Source organism: Arvicanthis niloticus, chromosome 14, assembly GCF_011762505.2.
Source record: "Arvicanthis niloticus isolate mArvNil1 chromosome 14, mArvNil1.pat.X, whole genome shotgun sequence".
NCBI classification, from domain to species: Eukaryota; Metazoa; Chordata; class Mammalia; order Rodentia; family Muridae; genus Arvicanthis; species Arvicanthis niloticus.
The window spans coordinates 70,867,435-70,884,655 of NC_047671.1; the positions used below are offsets into that span (position 1 = coordinate 70,867,435).

At 43.2% G+C, this 17,221-nt stretch overlaps 1 protein-coding gene across 1 annotated transcript in view; it reads right to left on the minus strand.

Moving 5' to 3' along the window:
- Positions 1-3,119, minus strand: part of Taf4b (TATA-box binding protein associated factor 4b) — a 100,818-nt gene extending 97,699 nt beyond the window's left edge. Inside the window, exon 1 of the mRNA XM_034517652.2 lies at positions 2,593-3,119. Coding sequence (XP_034373543.1) covers positions 2,593-2,932 — 340 coding nt within the window. The 5' untranslated portion in view covers positions 2,933-3,119. The remainder of the gene's footprint in view (positions 1-2,592) is intronic.
- Between the last annotated feature and the right edge of the window lie 14,102 nt (positions 3,120-17,221).

The following is a 17,221-nucleotide window of genomic DNA, read 5'->3' on the forward strand; positions in this document are numbered from 1 at the left end:
AATTCCCCTAAACAACTCTGCAGGTACCTCTCATGTTCTTCTACCACTAACAAGTCCTTTAAAAGTCTCTCCTCTCTTCTTCAGTAATATTCTGGACACATTTATACTTAACTAAGTCTGGATTTAAGTCCCCTTTGACTTATATGAGTTATCTGCCTGGCACTGGACAATCATCTATCCCTACAGACTTCCTTTCCTTATTTGCTACCTGTCAGTTATGAGGACAGAATAAACGAAATAATAATGTATTAAAAGTGACTACCATGGCAAGCCCAAAGTAAAATAACTTGTTACAACTTATCAGCAAGCTTTCCACCTTAATGTTTTCTATCTTAAATACTTTTTTTTTTGACTTTCTAAAAAACTTCAATGATGCTAGGTGGCAGTGGTGCATGCCTTTAATCTCAGCATTCTGGAGGAAGAGGCAGATGGATCTCTGAGTTAGGCCATCCTGGTCTATTGAGTGCATTCCAAGACAACCAGGGCTACACAGAGAAACCCTAGGGGGACGGGGCACACATTTCAATGACTAGACAAGAATGTACATTGTAGCAAATTAGCGGGCAACCTCATTCAAATACATTCACCACTACTTTATAAGACTACAGGGAAGATAGTAACTTATAACTGTCAAATATATAGGATCCAATGATATACTGTTTTTACCAGTAGAGGTACTCTGTGTACCATACAACACTGAGAGAGTTTTGTGAAATATGCTTAACATAATCTGCTCAGGATATCCATGACCAAACACAGCATTAGCTCTCAGTCTTAATTAGGGTTACTACTGCTGTGATGAAACATCATGACCAAAGCAACTTAGGGAAGAAAGGGTTTATTTCCCTCACAGTTCCAAATAACAGTTCATCATAAAAAGCAATGAAGGCAGGAACTCAAAGCAGGGCAGGAACCTGGAGGCAGGAGCTGCAGCAGAAGCCAGGAGTGCTACTTACTAGCTTGCTCTCTAAGGCTTGTTCAACCTGCCCTCTTATAGAACCAGGACTGCCAGGCCAGGAATGGCACCACCGACAATAAGCTGGGCCCTCTCACATAATCATTAATTAAGAAGATACCATACAGGCTTGTCTAAAAGCCTGATCTTATGGAAACATTTTCTCAATTGAGGCTTCCTTCTCTCTGATGACTTTAGTTCATGTCAAGTTGACATAAAACTAGCCTACACACACCTCCCCACCAAAAAAAGACCCTCTGTACTTTTGATAGAGGATACTAAAGAAATCTTTTCAATTAATGTTTCCATTTTTGTGTAGCCCTGGCTGTCTGAGAACTTGCTCTCTAAACTAAGCTGGCCTCACACTCACAGAGACCTGCCTGCCTCTGCCTCCCAAGTGCTGGGATTAAAAGAGTGTGCCACCACTGCCAGGCTTAATCAAGGTTTTCTTGGCAGAGTTTTGTAGCACTACCAACATGTTCGATTTCCACTTTCTGCTTAGAAAAATTAATGGAAGACAAATTCAAGATATTTTTCAATGAAGAAGCAAGTGACAACAGTAAAATATTTACAATATGTAAATTATCACAAAGCAAAACTTTTATGCAAATCATAAAACAGCCCAACAAGGTAATAAGCCTCCAAAGAATAAAAAGCCAACAAAGAGGGCTGGAGAGATGGCTAAGAGCACTCACTGGTTGCTCTTCTTCCAGAGGACCCAAGTTCAATCCCCAGCAACCACATAGTAGCTCACAACTACAGTTTCAGGGGATCTGACACCCTCACACCAATGCACATGAAATAAAATTAAATAATTAACACCAGGAGTGGTGGTGAGCGCCTTTAATCACAGGCAGAGTTCGAGGCAAGCCTGGGCCACAAGGGCAGTTCCTGGCAGAGTATCCTGTCTCGAATCCCCCACCCCCCACTCCAGGCCCCAAAGGCAACCAAAGACTCATTAACACAACACTCACATATCACGTCAAATACAAGAGTTGCACGACTCAGATTTGTCAACCTGGGCAACTGTTCCCTACCAAAAGGGTTCTTTTAACTTAACGTTACATTTATTGCACATTTAAGATGGTATAGAACAACGATTTGACCAGGTGCAGTTGTACATACAAGTGATCCTAGCTCTTGGAAGAAGACAAGAAGACTTGAAGGTAATCCATCCCTACACACGGGAGTTCAAAGCTAGCCTGGGCTACAGGAGATCGTGTCTCAAAGAAAAAACAAAACAAAATGGAACTAATAGCTTCTGTTGTGAACTTATTTTAACTTGCTTAAATTAAAAACTTCATCGCCTAAAGTTTCAAAAACTTTCTTTTAAAAAAGGGCATCCTTTTACTGATTCTTTCTCCCCATGAAAATTAACTCCAGAGTTCCTATGTCCTCATCTAGGTGCCAGCCAATGCTTCCAGGTCTGACTGTATCTTGGGTGAAAGGACCGCTTCCTTTAATACGAAATGCAGTGAACAACCTAGAGGTTACATGAATGCCGAGACCAAATCACTGCCCGCAGACTCGCTGCAAAGTCAAGACTAGGAAGGGCTCTCCTGGCTCTAAGTTCCTCAGAGTTACGGGGTGATGCCACGTCCCGAGTCACCTCAGGCGAGCAGGAGTATTCCACATACCTGGAGGAAGCTGCAAATTAGCCGGTAGTTGGATTGTCGCGGTGCCGGGAGTTTTCACGGTGACTATCTGAGGAGCGGGCAGCCTAGGGCTGCCGAGTTTAGGCAGGGCAGTGACAGGAACCACTTTGGTCACTAGAGTCCCCACTGGGGCTGGCAAGGGCTGGGGAGCCACAGACTCCACGCAGACACTGACAGAAGCCTTAGTCACAGGGCCCAGGGCCATCGGGGTGCTCTCCACCCGCACGGGCAGCGCGGCGACCGGAGCCATGGTCACGGCCCCCGAGGAGCTTGAGACGACAGGAGCAGCGGCGCCCGCCGGCTCCGTGAGGCCCGCCGGCATGCCCTCGGAGGCTCAGCGGCAGCGGCGCTGCCCTTCCCGGAGCTGAGGCGAGGAGAGCCGGGGCGGGCGGCAGGCGACTCGGGTGCAGTCCGGGCGCCGCAGCATCGCGGAGCACACGCGCGCACCGGGCCCGGCTGGCGGCGACACTGCCGGGCACTCCCTCAGCGGCGCTCACACGTGCGCGCTCAGCCCGGGTCCCGCGGCAGAAGCGCCCGGACCGGCAGCTCTCTCAGCGCGTCACTTCAGTTCCCACCCGGGGAGCTTTAACTCTGCGCTTCCCCGCCAGAAATTCAAAAAGCCTACAGACCCGCAGAGCCCACAAGCGACCCGCAAGCGCTCCGCACAGCCCCCGGCGCGGCTCCGCCAGCCATGTTTATATAGCCACGCGGAGCCCTTGCGCACGCGCCCTGGCGGCCCCCGCCGCCCGGGGCTTCCCTGAAGCCTGACCTTCTGATTGGCCAGCGAGAGGAATCGCGCTAGTGACGTCACGAGGGGCGGCTCCGGAGTAGCTCAGACTCTCCAGCGGAATCCGAAGCGCTGAGCCGCTGGTTCCCGGAAAGTCATCACGTGCGAGCGGCGAGCGGTGAGCGGTGCTCGCCGGCTGACTTGCGGCCGGGCGCGCCTCCGCTGCCTTGTCCCCGCCCGAGCGCCTCACAAAGCCTCCAGCCGCCTCTCCTAGGATGCTAGGATGTTATACATCAAGGAAAAAGTGCGGGGAACTGATTCTGGACAAAGTGGAATTCAGTAACTCCATCTCGCTTCGGGTTTGTCTCGTTTCTGGTTTTTTTCCCCCCCCCCCCCCCCGGCGTCACTGGAAAGCCTCGCAAACATTTTCATAACAGTAGACATTGGGAAAATCGGAATAGTGTATACTTTTATAGTTCTTATTATTTTAGACTTGAAATAGCTAAAACATAAACTGGAAATATTTTCTATTCCTCCTTACTGCCCACTTCTAGCTTACTTGTTTTTACTGAATTTTGTTTAGACAGGGTCTCACTGTTTACCCTAGCTGGCCTTTGCCTCAGAGAGCGCTTTATCTCTGCCTCCCCAGGGCTGGGATTAAAGGCGTGCACCGCCCGCCGCACCTGGATATTTTCTTTTTACACTGTAGTTGAGGATGATCTCGAACTCATTCTGACTTAAAAGCGTGGCAAGCCCGCCTCGGCTTCCTACGGACTGACCATTTCGTAGCGTATTGAAATTGTTAACTTCTTTACATGTCATCTTCTGGGAAACTAGAACAGGTCTTCTGATTCTTAATAATCAAATTCCAGCTTTTAAGATCTTTTTGGAGGCGGAGGGGGAGAATTCCGGAAACAGGATTTCTCCCTAGCTTTCATGAAACTTATCTCTCTATCCTCCCCTCCCCTCCCCTCCCCTCCCCTCCCCTCCCCTCCCCTCCCCTCTTTCTTCCTACAACAGCAAGTTCAGGAAGGCCAGTCAGTGCTGCATAGTAAGACCCTCTCTTAAACAACCAAAACTCATACATTAAGTATTAATATTAAAATACTCAGGGCTCAGTAGTAAGCACACCTACTGTTATTTTAGAGGGCCTGGATTCAATTCCCAGCAAGCATGTCAGGCAGATCACAACCTTCTGTGACTCCAGCTCCATATCTGATAACCTGTCCACTGTGGGCACCAGAATGCATGTGCACCTGCCCACACAGAAACACATACATGTAATAAAAGTTAATAAAAATAGAAAAACTAAAATAATCATGGAAGCTTAATGTCCGCCAAAATTTAAAAAATCAAATTAATTGTATACTTTTTAAAGAGTTCTGAGAGAATCTCTTTGCCTCTTCTGTTATGCAAGTAAAATTACAATAAAAAGATGACAGTCTAGGAAACCACCCTTATCAGACACCAACTTCGTCTTTTTCTTGGACTTCCCAGACTTCCTATGACAGTTGAATAGGTTTTTATCACAATTATTTATTGGGGGTGGGAGCATGCATACCACAGTGTGTGTGCAGATCAGGGCGTCAGCTATTTCCTTCAATCATGTGGGTCCTGGGTATTAAACTCAGGTCTTTAGTAAACACCTTTACTAGATAAACAGTTGCACAAATGTAGAGTAGTATTTTGTAGCTTCCCAAATAACTGTCAATCTCATTCAGTTTTTCATCTTTCCCATCTCTGTAAACCTTCTGGATGTTCCTCACACGATACAGAAATCTCCATGCATGCTTCTTCCACTGTGCGTCTCACATACCTCATCCAGTCCAGGTAAACCTCTGGTCATGCTGGATGTGAGAGTGAACAGAGGCAGCAGGATGGAGAGCTCAAGCCCAGCTTTGCCAGTCCTTGTCTCAAACCAATCTTGTCTGTGGTTCAATTCATTTACGACTCTGTCCATCCCCCACCCCACGCATTCTACAGTTTTCTAGGTCACGTTGATGCTTACTTCCCCAAATGAAGTATCTTACACTCTCTGGCAGAATTCCTTGAGTGTAAATATATTTAATAAATATTTGACAAGAGATTGGATTGAATAAAGTCAGGCAACATTTAAGCAAAGCAAAAACTGTGTAGGCAACTTAAATTTTAGTCCTGTTTGTCTAAAGCTAAGTAGAGGAGTTAACCTTGATTCCCCTCCCCCCCCCCCCAGCATAACCTCCACACCCAGCCTTTTCTTTTTCTTTCTATGTTTTCCTCACTTTTGGTGAAAGCCTTAGCCTCATGCTAGGCCAGGAAAGGCTACACACACAAACACTGGCCACACATATTTTGTGGACCATGGCTTTTTCTTAAAATTATATTTTAACTAAAGCTGATGATGGTTTTGTGTCAACATGACACAGACTGGAGTTATCTGAAAGGAAGGAGCCTCAATTGAGAAAACGCCTCCATAAGCTCCAGCTGTGGAACATTTCCACAGCTGGATTAGTCAGTGATTGATGAGGGAGGGCCCAGCCCATTGTGGGTAGTGCCATCCTTGAGCTTCTGGTTGACTTCTAAAGGAAAAATGGGCTGAGTAAGCCAATAAGCAGAACTTCATGGTGTCTGCATCAGCTCTCGCCTTCAGGTTTCTGCCCTCTTTGAGTTCCTGCCCTGCCTTCCTTCAGTGATAAAGAGATATGACAGTATAAGCCAAATAAACACTTTCCTCCTTGACTTGCTTTTAGTCATGGTGTTTCATTGCAACAATGGAAATCCTAACATTTCTCCTTCCCTTTTCTCCCTCCAACACCTCCCATGTCCCTCTCCCCACTCTTCTTCACATTCATGGCCTCTTCTTTCATCAGTTGTTACTACATACATATATATATTTGTATACACACATACATTCCCAAATAGACCATGTTGAGTTTATATAGTGTTACTTGTAGGTATGTTTTCAGTGCTGAATATTGGGCACTGGACAATAGTTGCTGTGCTCTGGCTCCCAGCTTTACTGAGTTGCTGTAGTTCTTTGTGGGGAGCCAACAGAAGGTGACTATCATCCTTGCAGCCATCTTGAGCCATAGAGCCTGACAAGAGGCTTGAGTACAATATCCTACAACAGCTGAGCACACTTTTTTAAACATCTTGGTTTAGATACCCAGGATCTTTTCTTGGGTGTGTGAGATTAAAGGTGTGTGACTTAAGGGCATGACTTAGAGATCAGATTTAGAGACAAGGCCTAAGGGCATGACTTAAAGGCGTGACTTAGAGGCGTGGCTTAGAAGTGAGATATAAAAGGCGAGAGGCAGACAGAAGAAAGCAACAGATTATTAGGCAATCGGAAGTACAACTTGGAACTAGGAATTAAGTTAGAGAGTACAACTTAGAGTACAACTTGGAGTTAGTTATTAGGCATTAGGCACTTGCACTTGGAGAAAGAACTTGGAACTGGGAAAGAGACTAGCAACTGGAACTAGGATTAGGTGCTAGAAACTAGGAACTAGGGACTTGGAGAGAAGAAGAGAGACTGGAGAATAAACAGGATTGAATCACACTCTGTCTGGTCTCCATTCTTCGAGTCCATCCTCACTCTCTCTCTTGCTGAACCCCCACCCTCAGACTGGAGCAGCTTGGGGCAGTGCAGGCTCTAACAAGTTAGCCCCCAAGGCTTTTGGCAGTGCAGGTTCAAACATTGACAGAGAGGTCTGGGACATTTTGGCCCCCAAACGTGGGGTAGCTCGGGCCGCAACAGTTCTTTGTGTAAGCTTGAGGCCTCATAGAATTTCCCTATCCACTTTGGCATATCCACTGTTGTCATTCTGGTTCAGCTCACATGTGGGTGAGATTTCTATGGATGTAGCTCCTGACACTACTGGGAGGAACAATCTCACAGCATTTTGTAATCCTCTGGCTCTTGCAATGCTCCCTGAGCCTGAAGTACAAAAGTGATTTGTATCCATTGGGACCAGGCTCCACAACTCCTTATGGAGTCGGTTGTGGTTTTCCAGAGAGGTAACTGTTGCAAAGAGAGGTTCCCTTGATGAGAGGTGATGACTACACTTCTCTGACTATAAGAACAAATGTTCAGAGATTGTCCCTAGGGATTAATGTGGTTGAGTAAATTAGTAGCAGGCGCTCAAATCCGATGCTTTCAGCAGCAGTGAGTAGTTAGGTCTCCAGTACCAGGAATTGTCTCCCTCTTGTTGAGCCAATATTAAAAGAGGTTTTGGCTACTGCCAAGTTTTATCTCTTGCAGCTTTCCATACACTTGACTTGTGTATATACCTGGTATTTTGACTATGATATGCCACGGGGATTTTCTTTTCTAGTTATCTCTGGCGTTCTGTGTGCTGCTTCTTACATCTGTATGGGTATGTCTTTCCTTAGTTTGGGGAAGTTTTCTTTTATGATTTTGTTGAAGATCTGGTCTATGCCATGGACTTGGAATTCTTTCCCCTTGTTTATGCCTATGATTTGAAGGTTTTGGGTTTTTTGTTTTGTTTTTAATTTCCTATGTGTTCTTTTGCTGTGTATTTTAAATGTTTTCATGTTCATTGCTTATGTGGTCTATTTTATCTTTGAAACATGATATTCTGTCTTCTGCTTGGTTTTCTAGTTAGGCTGTTGGGTGTTTCAACTCCATCTTCATTTCAGCTTGAGTCCTCCCTCGTCAGTGCCCCCTCTCTGTTGAGTTACATCTCAAGTCCCCACTGGTCCCCATCATTCTTTAGTCCATCCATCATCAGCCTCATGTTTATTTCTTGGGTGTCACTCTGATGTTCATTCTCCTTTAACTTTTTCTCCTTGAGTTTACTGAGCTATTTCTATCTTCTTTCAATTCCTTGATTTTTTTTTTTTGAGGTTTATGACTGTTCACTTTATTTTAATTTTTCCTGGAGTTCATCTAGGTAATTCTCATTGGTAAACATTTCTATAGGACTGGTAGGTTTGGGAAGAAGATACTGCCTTGGTCTGTCATATTGTTAGTATTCCTGTGATGAGATCAGAGCATGTGGACTTTCTTCATTGGTTTTAAGTTAGTTATGGAAAGAACAGTATGAGGGGAAAGAGAAGTAGGGGTAGGGTGGGTGAAAAGAGGTTGGAAGTAACTTGGGTAGAATGCAGTCAGGTAGGCAAGTATACAGGACTGGGCTGGTATACAGGACGTTTCCCATTTCAAGCTGGGCGTATGGGTGCTGATAGGTCTGAGTGAGAAGGTTGGATGTGATGTGAGAGAATCCTGTGGTATGGCAGATACTGGCCTAATCCTAGAGCTCCTCTACAGTGAAGGCAGGGAGGTCAAGACTAGGCTTGTACACTTGTGGGACCCAGGCTAAATCTTGTAGATTATGAAAAAGACATGGATGAAAAGGTCAGGATTAGCCACCAGACTGGAGAAGGATATGGGAAGTCTATGTGTGAAGTGGAATGGTAGAGACCCTGCAAAGTTCCTGAGATGAAGGTATGGCATGTCCAGGGAGAAGCCCAAGTGTTGGCTGGGGTAACAGAGAATGTGGTGGGACTAAGAAAGGACAGAGATTTGGGACCCTGCAGAAGAACCCTGGAGGTCTCTACTACAAGGTGCAGGTGGCCAGACAAGGCATGTGCATTCTTACACATCTCTTTCTACAATTTGCTCTATTATTTATCTAATGATGGGAAATTTCATTCTCTTATTCTCCAAAATATACTCCTCCCTACCTAGCATCAATAGCCACCGGCCTGAATTTGGAGTTACATTTCTTGTCAAAACTGAAACAGGATGCTTGGGGATAAAATGATGCATTTGTCTCTATATATGAAAGAACAGAGGAAAACAAATCAGTTGACTTTATTATGATTATCTGTTAATATTTGTAAACATAATTGTCTTAGGGTTTCTGTTGCTTGAAGAGACACCATGACTACATCAACTCTTATAAAGAAAAACATTTATTTGGGACAGGCCTACAATTCAGAGGTTCAATCCATTATCACCATAGTGAGAAGCATGGTGGCACACAGGCAGACATGGTGCTGGAGAGGTATCTAAGAGTTCTACATCTGGATCAAAAGGCAGCTGGAAGAGAGAGACAATGGACCTGGCTTGAGCTTTTAAAACCCCAAAGCCCATCCCCTAGTTACACACCTCCTCCGACAAGGTCACACCTACTAATAATGCCACTCCCTGTTAGCCAAGCACTCAAACACATGAGTCTATTGGGGCTATTCCAATTCAAACCACCACACTAATGATACTGAAGCATACTTCTATTTGTGTTGTGTGTGTTGAGTGTGCATGTAAGTGGTACAGATGCATTTGCCTTGCAAATAAGGCACATGTCAGTAAATGTCCAGATATCCTGAATAAAATAAAATTGTAAACAAATGCAAAATTATTTCCAATAATTCACTATTGAGAACATACAAAAAGAATACAAGTTAAACTGAGTAAATCCAAAAGCTAAAGTTAAAATTACTGAATGAACAAATTAAATTATTCTTATTGTTCATTTGAACTTCCAAGCACCTAAAATATTTTCTAGAAACCAATCAAAGTTTACTGTTCTGGGACTGGTGAGATGCTTGGCTCATCATCAAGTAAAGATGCTTGCCACACAAGCCCGACCATGAGGTGTGATCACCAGAACCCACAAAAAGGAAGAAGAAAACTAACTTCACACAATTTTTCTGCCTTTTAATGTGTGTCATGGCTCATGTGCCCCTACCTTTGTCATACACACAAACACTAATAACAATAATTAATAACAAAATTTTAAAGTTTAAAAGGGAATTAAGACCAACTAAACATGAAGTCTGCCTGAGAAAATCTTCCTGAGTCTAAGCCTCTGATTGCATTTAGCAGCAGATGTCTTCACAGGCAATACTTGAAACCTGGTGTGTGGTGATTTTTCATCAATTCATTTAAATACCTCCTGCAACAAAGCACTCTTACAATATGATGTTCTGTCATTTTTTTTTATTTAGAAAGGAATATGACCTAAACATTTTTAAAAGGGTTAACTGCATAACCCAGTTTCCTTTTTTATTTTTTATGAGACAGGATTTTACTGTGTAACCCTGGCTGGCCTCAAACTCTAAATCATCTTCTCTCAATTTCCCAAGTGCTAGAAGTACAGGTGAGGGCCACCAGCCAAGAGATTGCTCCAGTTGTCTGCTTCCATTAATGGTTTAATACTCTCAATCACTAAAGCTTTTCAGTATTTAAAATGTAATCTCTCTTTAAGATTTATTTCTACTTCTATGTATTGAATCTGTCTATATGTATGTATGCCACATGTGTGCATATGCCTGCAGGGGCCAGAAGAAGACATTGAATTCCCTGAAGGTGGAATTCAGGCCATTGTCAGCTGCTCAGTGTGGGTAAGGAAACAGAACTCAGTTCTTCTAGAAGACCAATACACACTCTTACCTTCTTAGCCATCTCTGCAGCCACAGATAATACCTCTTAAAGAATTAACAGGAATTGTTAAGCATGGTAACACATGCCTTTAATCCCAGCACTCAGGAGGCAGAGATAGAGAGATTTCTGAATTTGAGACTAGCCTGGTCTACAGAGTGAGTTCCAGGACAGCCAGGGCTAAACAGAGAAACTCTGTCTCCAAAAGCAAACAAATGAACAAAGAATGAACAGGAATGATTAACAGAGCATTTCTAACTGGAGACATTCTCCATGATAATTTCCATTTTCTAATATTGCTACAGCAAATCTATAATAGTTGTATATTCAAAAATTAACACCAGATTTTTTATAGATACATGCATTTTAAGTGGCAGTTAAAATGTGTACGTTGCCCCCAGTCTGTTCATAGCCCGAGCAGCTTTACTAAGCCTCTGAAGCTGGGCAACAGCAGCAGCTTGCTGCAGTAATGTTAAGAAAATCATTACAAAGATTTCCAGAATTCTCTAACGGGAAAAACAAGCTTTTTTTTTTTTAATTAAAGTTTTTATTTATTTATATTTATTTATTTTTATTTTATGTGCATTGGTGTTTTGCCTATATGTATGCCTGTGTGAGGCCATCAGGTCCCCTAGAACTAGAGTGACAGACAGTTGTGAGCCACAGGAATAGGCTCATGCTGTGTAAGGAATGCATTATCTCAGTATGAGCGGTCTTGTCTGTCTGTCTGTCTTGTTTTGTTTTATCTTGGTCTGCATTTGTTTGTTATTGTTATGTAGTTAAGAACATGTAAATAAAGCTAGGTGGTGATAGTCTTTAATCCCAGCACTTGGGAGGCAGAGGCAGGAGGATCTCTGAGTTCCAGACCAGCCTGGCCTACAGACTGAATTCCAGGACAGCCAAGTATACAAAGAGAAATCCTGTCTGGGAAATCTAAAAAGAAAATAAACAAACAAACACACGTAAGCCTTCCTGGAATTACAGCTGTGTACCACCAGCTGTACCTTGAGTTAGTCTGTGTGCTATAGAATATAAAATGGCATCAGTGTCCAGAGTTGAGGTTCAGACCCCTTAAAAGAGAGGTTGGCAGTGCCAAAAGTTATGTCACAGGCAATGGGGTAATGTAGACAGATAAATATTTATGAAAGGAGGAGTGGGGAGTGGACATTTCCTAGGAATATAATTTTTATCTCCACACTAAGTAATGATGGAGGGCTGGAGGGCTGGAGGGCTGGAGGGCTGGAGGGCTGGAGGGCTGGTACTTACCTGTGGCTATAGCGCTGCACTGTCACTCAGCGCCCTCTATTGACAAAGCTTAACATTTCACCAGCTAACAACAGAGAAAGGCTTTCTCAAGTCTTGGCTGGACTCCTCCATCACAGTAGGGGTGGGGGTGGGGAGGACAGGCTAATAGTAGAGATCAGAACTTCAGAACTAGCACATGTGTTAACAGTATTTTATTCTTCAAAATATGTTTTCGAAGAATATTGAGAACAGCACTGTCTCACATTTGTTGCAAACATCTTTAAGCCTGGCCTAACAACAGCTGGATCTTTGCCTCTGCATTCCTTGTCTTTCAATGTTATTTTGGTTTGAATGAAGAAAATCTGGCTTTTAGTAGATATGTAGTTGGAAAGGGAAAGGATTTCAATAGACTTTTTATATTATGATGGATAAGCAAAACTTGGCAAGTAGTTTTTAAAAGATGAGTGGCAATATGGAAATTGAACTATGAATCATATTTTATACTCAGATACATCACAGTTCTTTGGTTACATATCTTTCTTGGTTCTTTAGGGCCTCAGCTTATGGTTGTGAAGTTGCTGCCCTCCTGTGTCAGTCCCCAGATTGCTGAGATAACAGACATGCACCACAAGTTCAGCTATGTTACTGAGGGGGCGTTTACTCATGCAGAGCTTCACTATAAAACATATGTTGGGAAATATACTAGTTCAGGATCCGAAGCCCGTACAGTGTCCCCTCACGCCCAAGGTCTCTTTTCAGCAGCGTCATTTACTCAGAATCAACTGTAACTCAAAGAAATAAAATGGGAAGTTCCAGAAACAATTGGTAAGTTTTAAACTGTAAACTTCTCTGAACAGCATGAGGCAATCTCTCTTCTTCCTGCTGTCCTACCTAGGATGTGAATCACCACCTTGTCTGGCATGTCCTCACTATATATGCTTCCGGCCCATTGGTCACTTAGCCATCTCTGTTGCCAAATGAGCTGGGGGCTGTGGCACAGTTCTTGTGTTGAAATAACGCGAATGCTGTAGCCTAACATACACCCCCCAGCCTGGATCACTCCCTTCACCTCAGCTAATTGCATATTTTATCATTTCATCACAAGAAAGGTAAATGTAAAGGTCTTAGTTACTTTAGTTACTCCTTACTGCTGTGGCTAAACACTTGACAGAAACAACTTGAAGGAGTAAAGATTTATCAATTTAGTGAAGAGTTCCAGGGGGTCCCAGTCCATCATTGTGGCAGAGGCTAAATGGTGCTCATGGTGACCTGAGCCTCTGACAACAATCCCTCACCATGTTGGTGACCAGGAAAGAGAGCATAGACTAGAACCAAAGACATGGACAATTAACCTTCAAGACCCCACCCTGAGTGGCCTACTTCTGCCTGGTAGGCCATCAGCACCACCAAAGGCTCTATGACCTCAAAAACAGTGGCATAATAATATGTTCAAACATAGAAAACTGTATGGGAGAGTTCTCTTTCAACGGTAATGGAACAGAAGAAGGTATTTGAGAGGCCACATTTTCATACCTTTTATTATATTGGAGTTAGTTTTTAAAATCTACATATATGTATGTGAGACAGTTTCAGATCTTGGACAGCTGTCAGCTGTCATGTGGGTGCTGGGAACTGAACCAGGATTCTCTAGAGAAGCATCCAGTTCTCTTAACTGCTGAGCCATCTCTCCAGGTTCCTATACTGTTGTAATTGTTCTATTTTAATATTGATAATTGTCGATCTCTTATTGTGCCCAATTTATATAATGACTTCAGGAAAAAGAATGTTCTGTGTTTCTCCATAACATCCATCTCATGAATGTTACAAACAAAACACAAAAAAGAGACTTATCCAGGTTTATCTTCAGTAAAGTGAATTCATTAAGGGTCACTTACAGGGATGGCTGTGTTTTTACAAAGCCATCAACACTGTCACCATCTCCCATGAAACTATGTTTTATAAACTACTGTAGAATTGAGCAAACCTGGGATTACAGTGCACCTCATGTTGAAGCAGAAAAGGTAATTACAGCTCCTAGAGGTGGGAAATTTACATGCTCATGTAGACAGCATCCTTGCTTTTATCAGGGATTGTGCTGTCTCTTGCTATCACTATCCAACTGTGGCTGTTTGCTGCATTGGAGTTACTCTGGCTAGTATTTGGAGGGTGTCTCTTGCTGTACTCTATCCTTTCCTCTGGCTATTACATTTTTTATGCCCCCTCCATGCTCCCTGAGCACTGAAGGAGTCATCTTGTGTGCATCTCCTACTGAGAGTAAAGCACTGAGCCCCAGTTCCTCAAGCACAGATGCATATTTTTATATAAACACCAATCAAGAGCAATGCATCCAGCCACAAGGAATATGGATAAAACCATTCGGGTTTTTCAGTGTCCATACCACAAAGCTAAAGGTGCTTAGGGTTAAGCAATTATTTCTCACTTTTCCAATTCTTTGATAGTGACTGTGGAATCGTCACATTATCCCAGCATTTAAATAATTAAAACCAGACTGTTTAATTATTCTCTTTCACAGACAGAAAGTAAGTAGCACCAGTTTCGATTCCACGCATCCATGTCTGTCTTTCCTGTTGGAACACCCAGGTAGAGTCCTCTGGCTATGGTGTACAGTGTGTCCCAGAAGCACTGAGAATATCTCACTATAATGGAGACATGAATAGAATCTCCTAGAGAGGAAAAGTAGTTGCCTACCTCAAAATAAACCTGTCCTTTTCACTTTTTCTGTCCAATCTCTATATCCATCTATAGTTGCCTAGTGTCATCTGTTGCCCCAGTGTTCATCAGCCTATATGGTCTATATATCATTGTAGTCTATATATTCATTTTCATGGAATCTTAGCTATCTTGTCAGAGAAGCAACTGTGTGTGTGTGTGTGTCTGTGTGTCTGTGTGTCTGTGTATGTCTGTGTTGTGTGTAATGTAAGATTATCTGCCTCTGGTGCAGGAAGCACTATATATGCATGTCTTAGTTAGGGCTTTATTGCTGTGAACAGACATCATGACCAATGCAAGTCTTATGAAGGACAACATTTAATTGGGGCTGGCTTACAGGTCAAAGGTTCAGTTCATTGCCATCAAGGCAGGAGCATGGCAGCATCCAGGCAGGCATGATGCAGACAGAGCTGAGAGTTCTACATCTTCATCTGAAGGCTGCTAGCAGAATACTGGCTTCCAGGCAGCTAGGATGAGGGTCTTAAAGCCCACACCTACAGTGACACACCTGTTCCAACAGGGCCACACCTAATCATGCCACTCCCTGGGCCATGCATATACAAACCATCACACTGTGACATACCCTTCTTTCTTTTCTCCATTCTCTTAATTAGTGAACTGCTGTTCTGTCTTCAGTGTCTTTTATAAACTTACCAAAGGAGCACTGAGTTTCCTATTAATTTTATGTCATCTTATACCAATATGGCTCAAACTCTGACACATTACTTCTGACATGCTGTAAACATTGTTTCATTTTTTCACATAAAAAAAATTCTAGAACTGGAGAGAAGGTTTAGTGGTTATGAGTGCTTACTGCTCTTCTAGAGGACCCAAGTTCAGCCTCCAGCATCATTGTCTGATGGCTCACAATCATTTGCTGCTCCAGGGAATCTGATGTCTTGGGATCTCTTTCACTCACACAAGAATGCTCATACAGAGGCACATGTTAACATATAATTAAAAATAGGTATTTCAAATTTTCTGCAATGAAGATATAGTCAAGAGATCACACATGCACACATACACAATTTGTATTTGTTTATATAAATACACACACACAAATTTACCAATATTCTAGTCCAAACTACATTTATGACAAAATGAAACAAACTAATCCCATCAGTCTTTCCGCAGTAAAGCACCAGATCTTAGGGTGGCATTTCTACCATTTGGATTTCTAGGAGAATCTTTTGTACATGTTTTCCTTGTTTCATATGAGATGGAACATTCTGCAGAGAGCTGGCCAAGATAACAAAACTTCAGGATGACCTTGAAAAGTAAAACTATCAGTACAGACAAGGAAACACAAAATAGTGAGAAAATACACAAAGAGCCCCCAATGAATGTTTAAATATCAACCCTGTATTTGCACATTGGGATGCAAATGACATCTGCTCCCCTGAAGAACTGAGGAGATGGCAAACAGCTATTTTTGTCTGGAGGGCTAGGTGGGAGGAGGGGAGAGGAAAAGAGATGAGGTGGTGGGGATGCTGGACAGAAGACATGCTATTAGATCAAGTAGAAGCAGGCTAGACTCAGAGCTCCTCAAGATGCTTCCTTTTAACCATTCTGCCTAGTCAGAGCTCCTGGAGAACACTGGTATCTGCATATCCACTCTGTACTGGAGGTAGTCATCAGAGAGGAAGGAGCCTCAGTGGAGGAAATGCCTTTATGAGATCCAGCTGGAAGACATTTTTGTTATTGGTGACCAATGGGCAAGGGCTTAGCCCATTGTGAGTGGTTCTTTCCCTGGGCTGGTGGTCCTGGGTCATATGAGAAAGCAGGCTGAACAAGCCATGGAAAGCAAGCAAGTAAGAAGCACCCCTCCATGGCCTCTGCATAGGCTGCTACCTACAGAATCCTGTCATTTGAGTTCCAGTCCTGACTTTTTTTGACAGTGAACTGTGATGTGGAACTGTAAGCCAAATAAATCCTTTACTCCCAACTTGTCATGGTGTTTCATGGCAACAATAGACACTCTAACTAAGACACCATTTAACTGGAACTCTTCTATAAGGGTCAGTTGCCCTCTGGCCAGGCAGTCCAGCTTCAGGTGTTTCACTGTCTCCAGATGGAGCCACAAACTGATCACACAACTCTCCTGCAAATATATGCTGTTTCCAGCAATTATAGCTTTAGTGATTTGTGGGCATCTCATATTTACTCTGCTGACAGAATTCACCTAGAAGGCATGTTGATGCATAGCACACAGAGGAGGATGGCCACCCTGGGGTTTCTGCAAATGATCCACTCTGACTCATCTTTGGATGAGCTGCAACATGTGTCTGTTGTGACTTTCTTGGGGAGCTATGAAAGTAACAGTAACATCAGTCTTTAAAACAATGCCTGCTTCCAAAGAATGCCTCAGACTCATCAAGATGACTAAAACAAGTTCATTAAGGTTTACTAGTCAGAGCAGTAGACAGCTCTGTATGCTTTCCCCTCACTTACCAACATCCCGTTTTACAGGGTTCTAAGTTCACAGAAGAACTGATGCAAACATGGGCTATGAACACTACAAG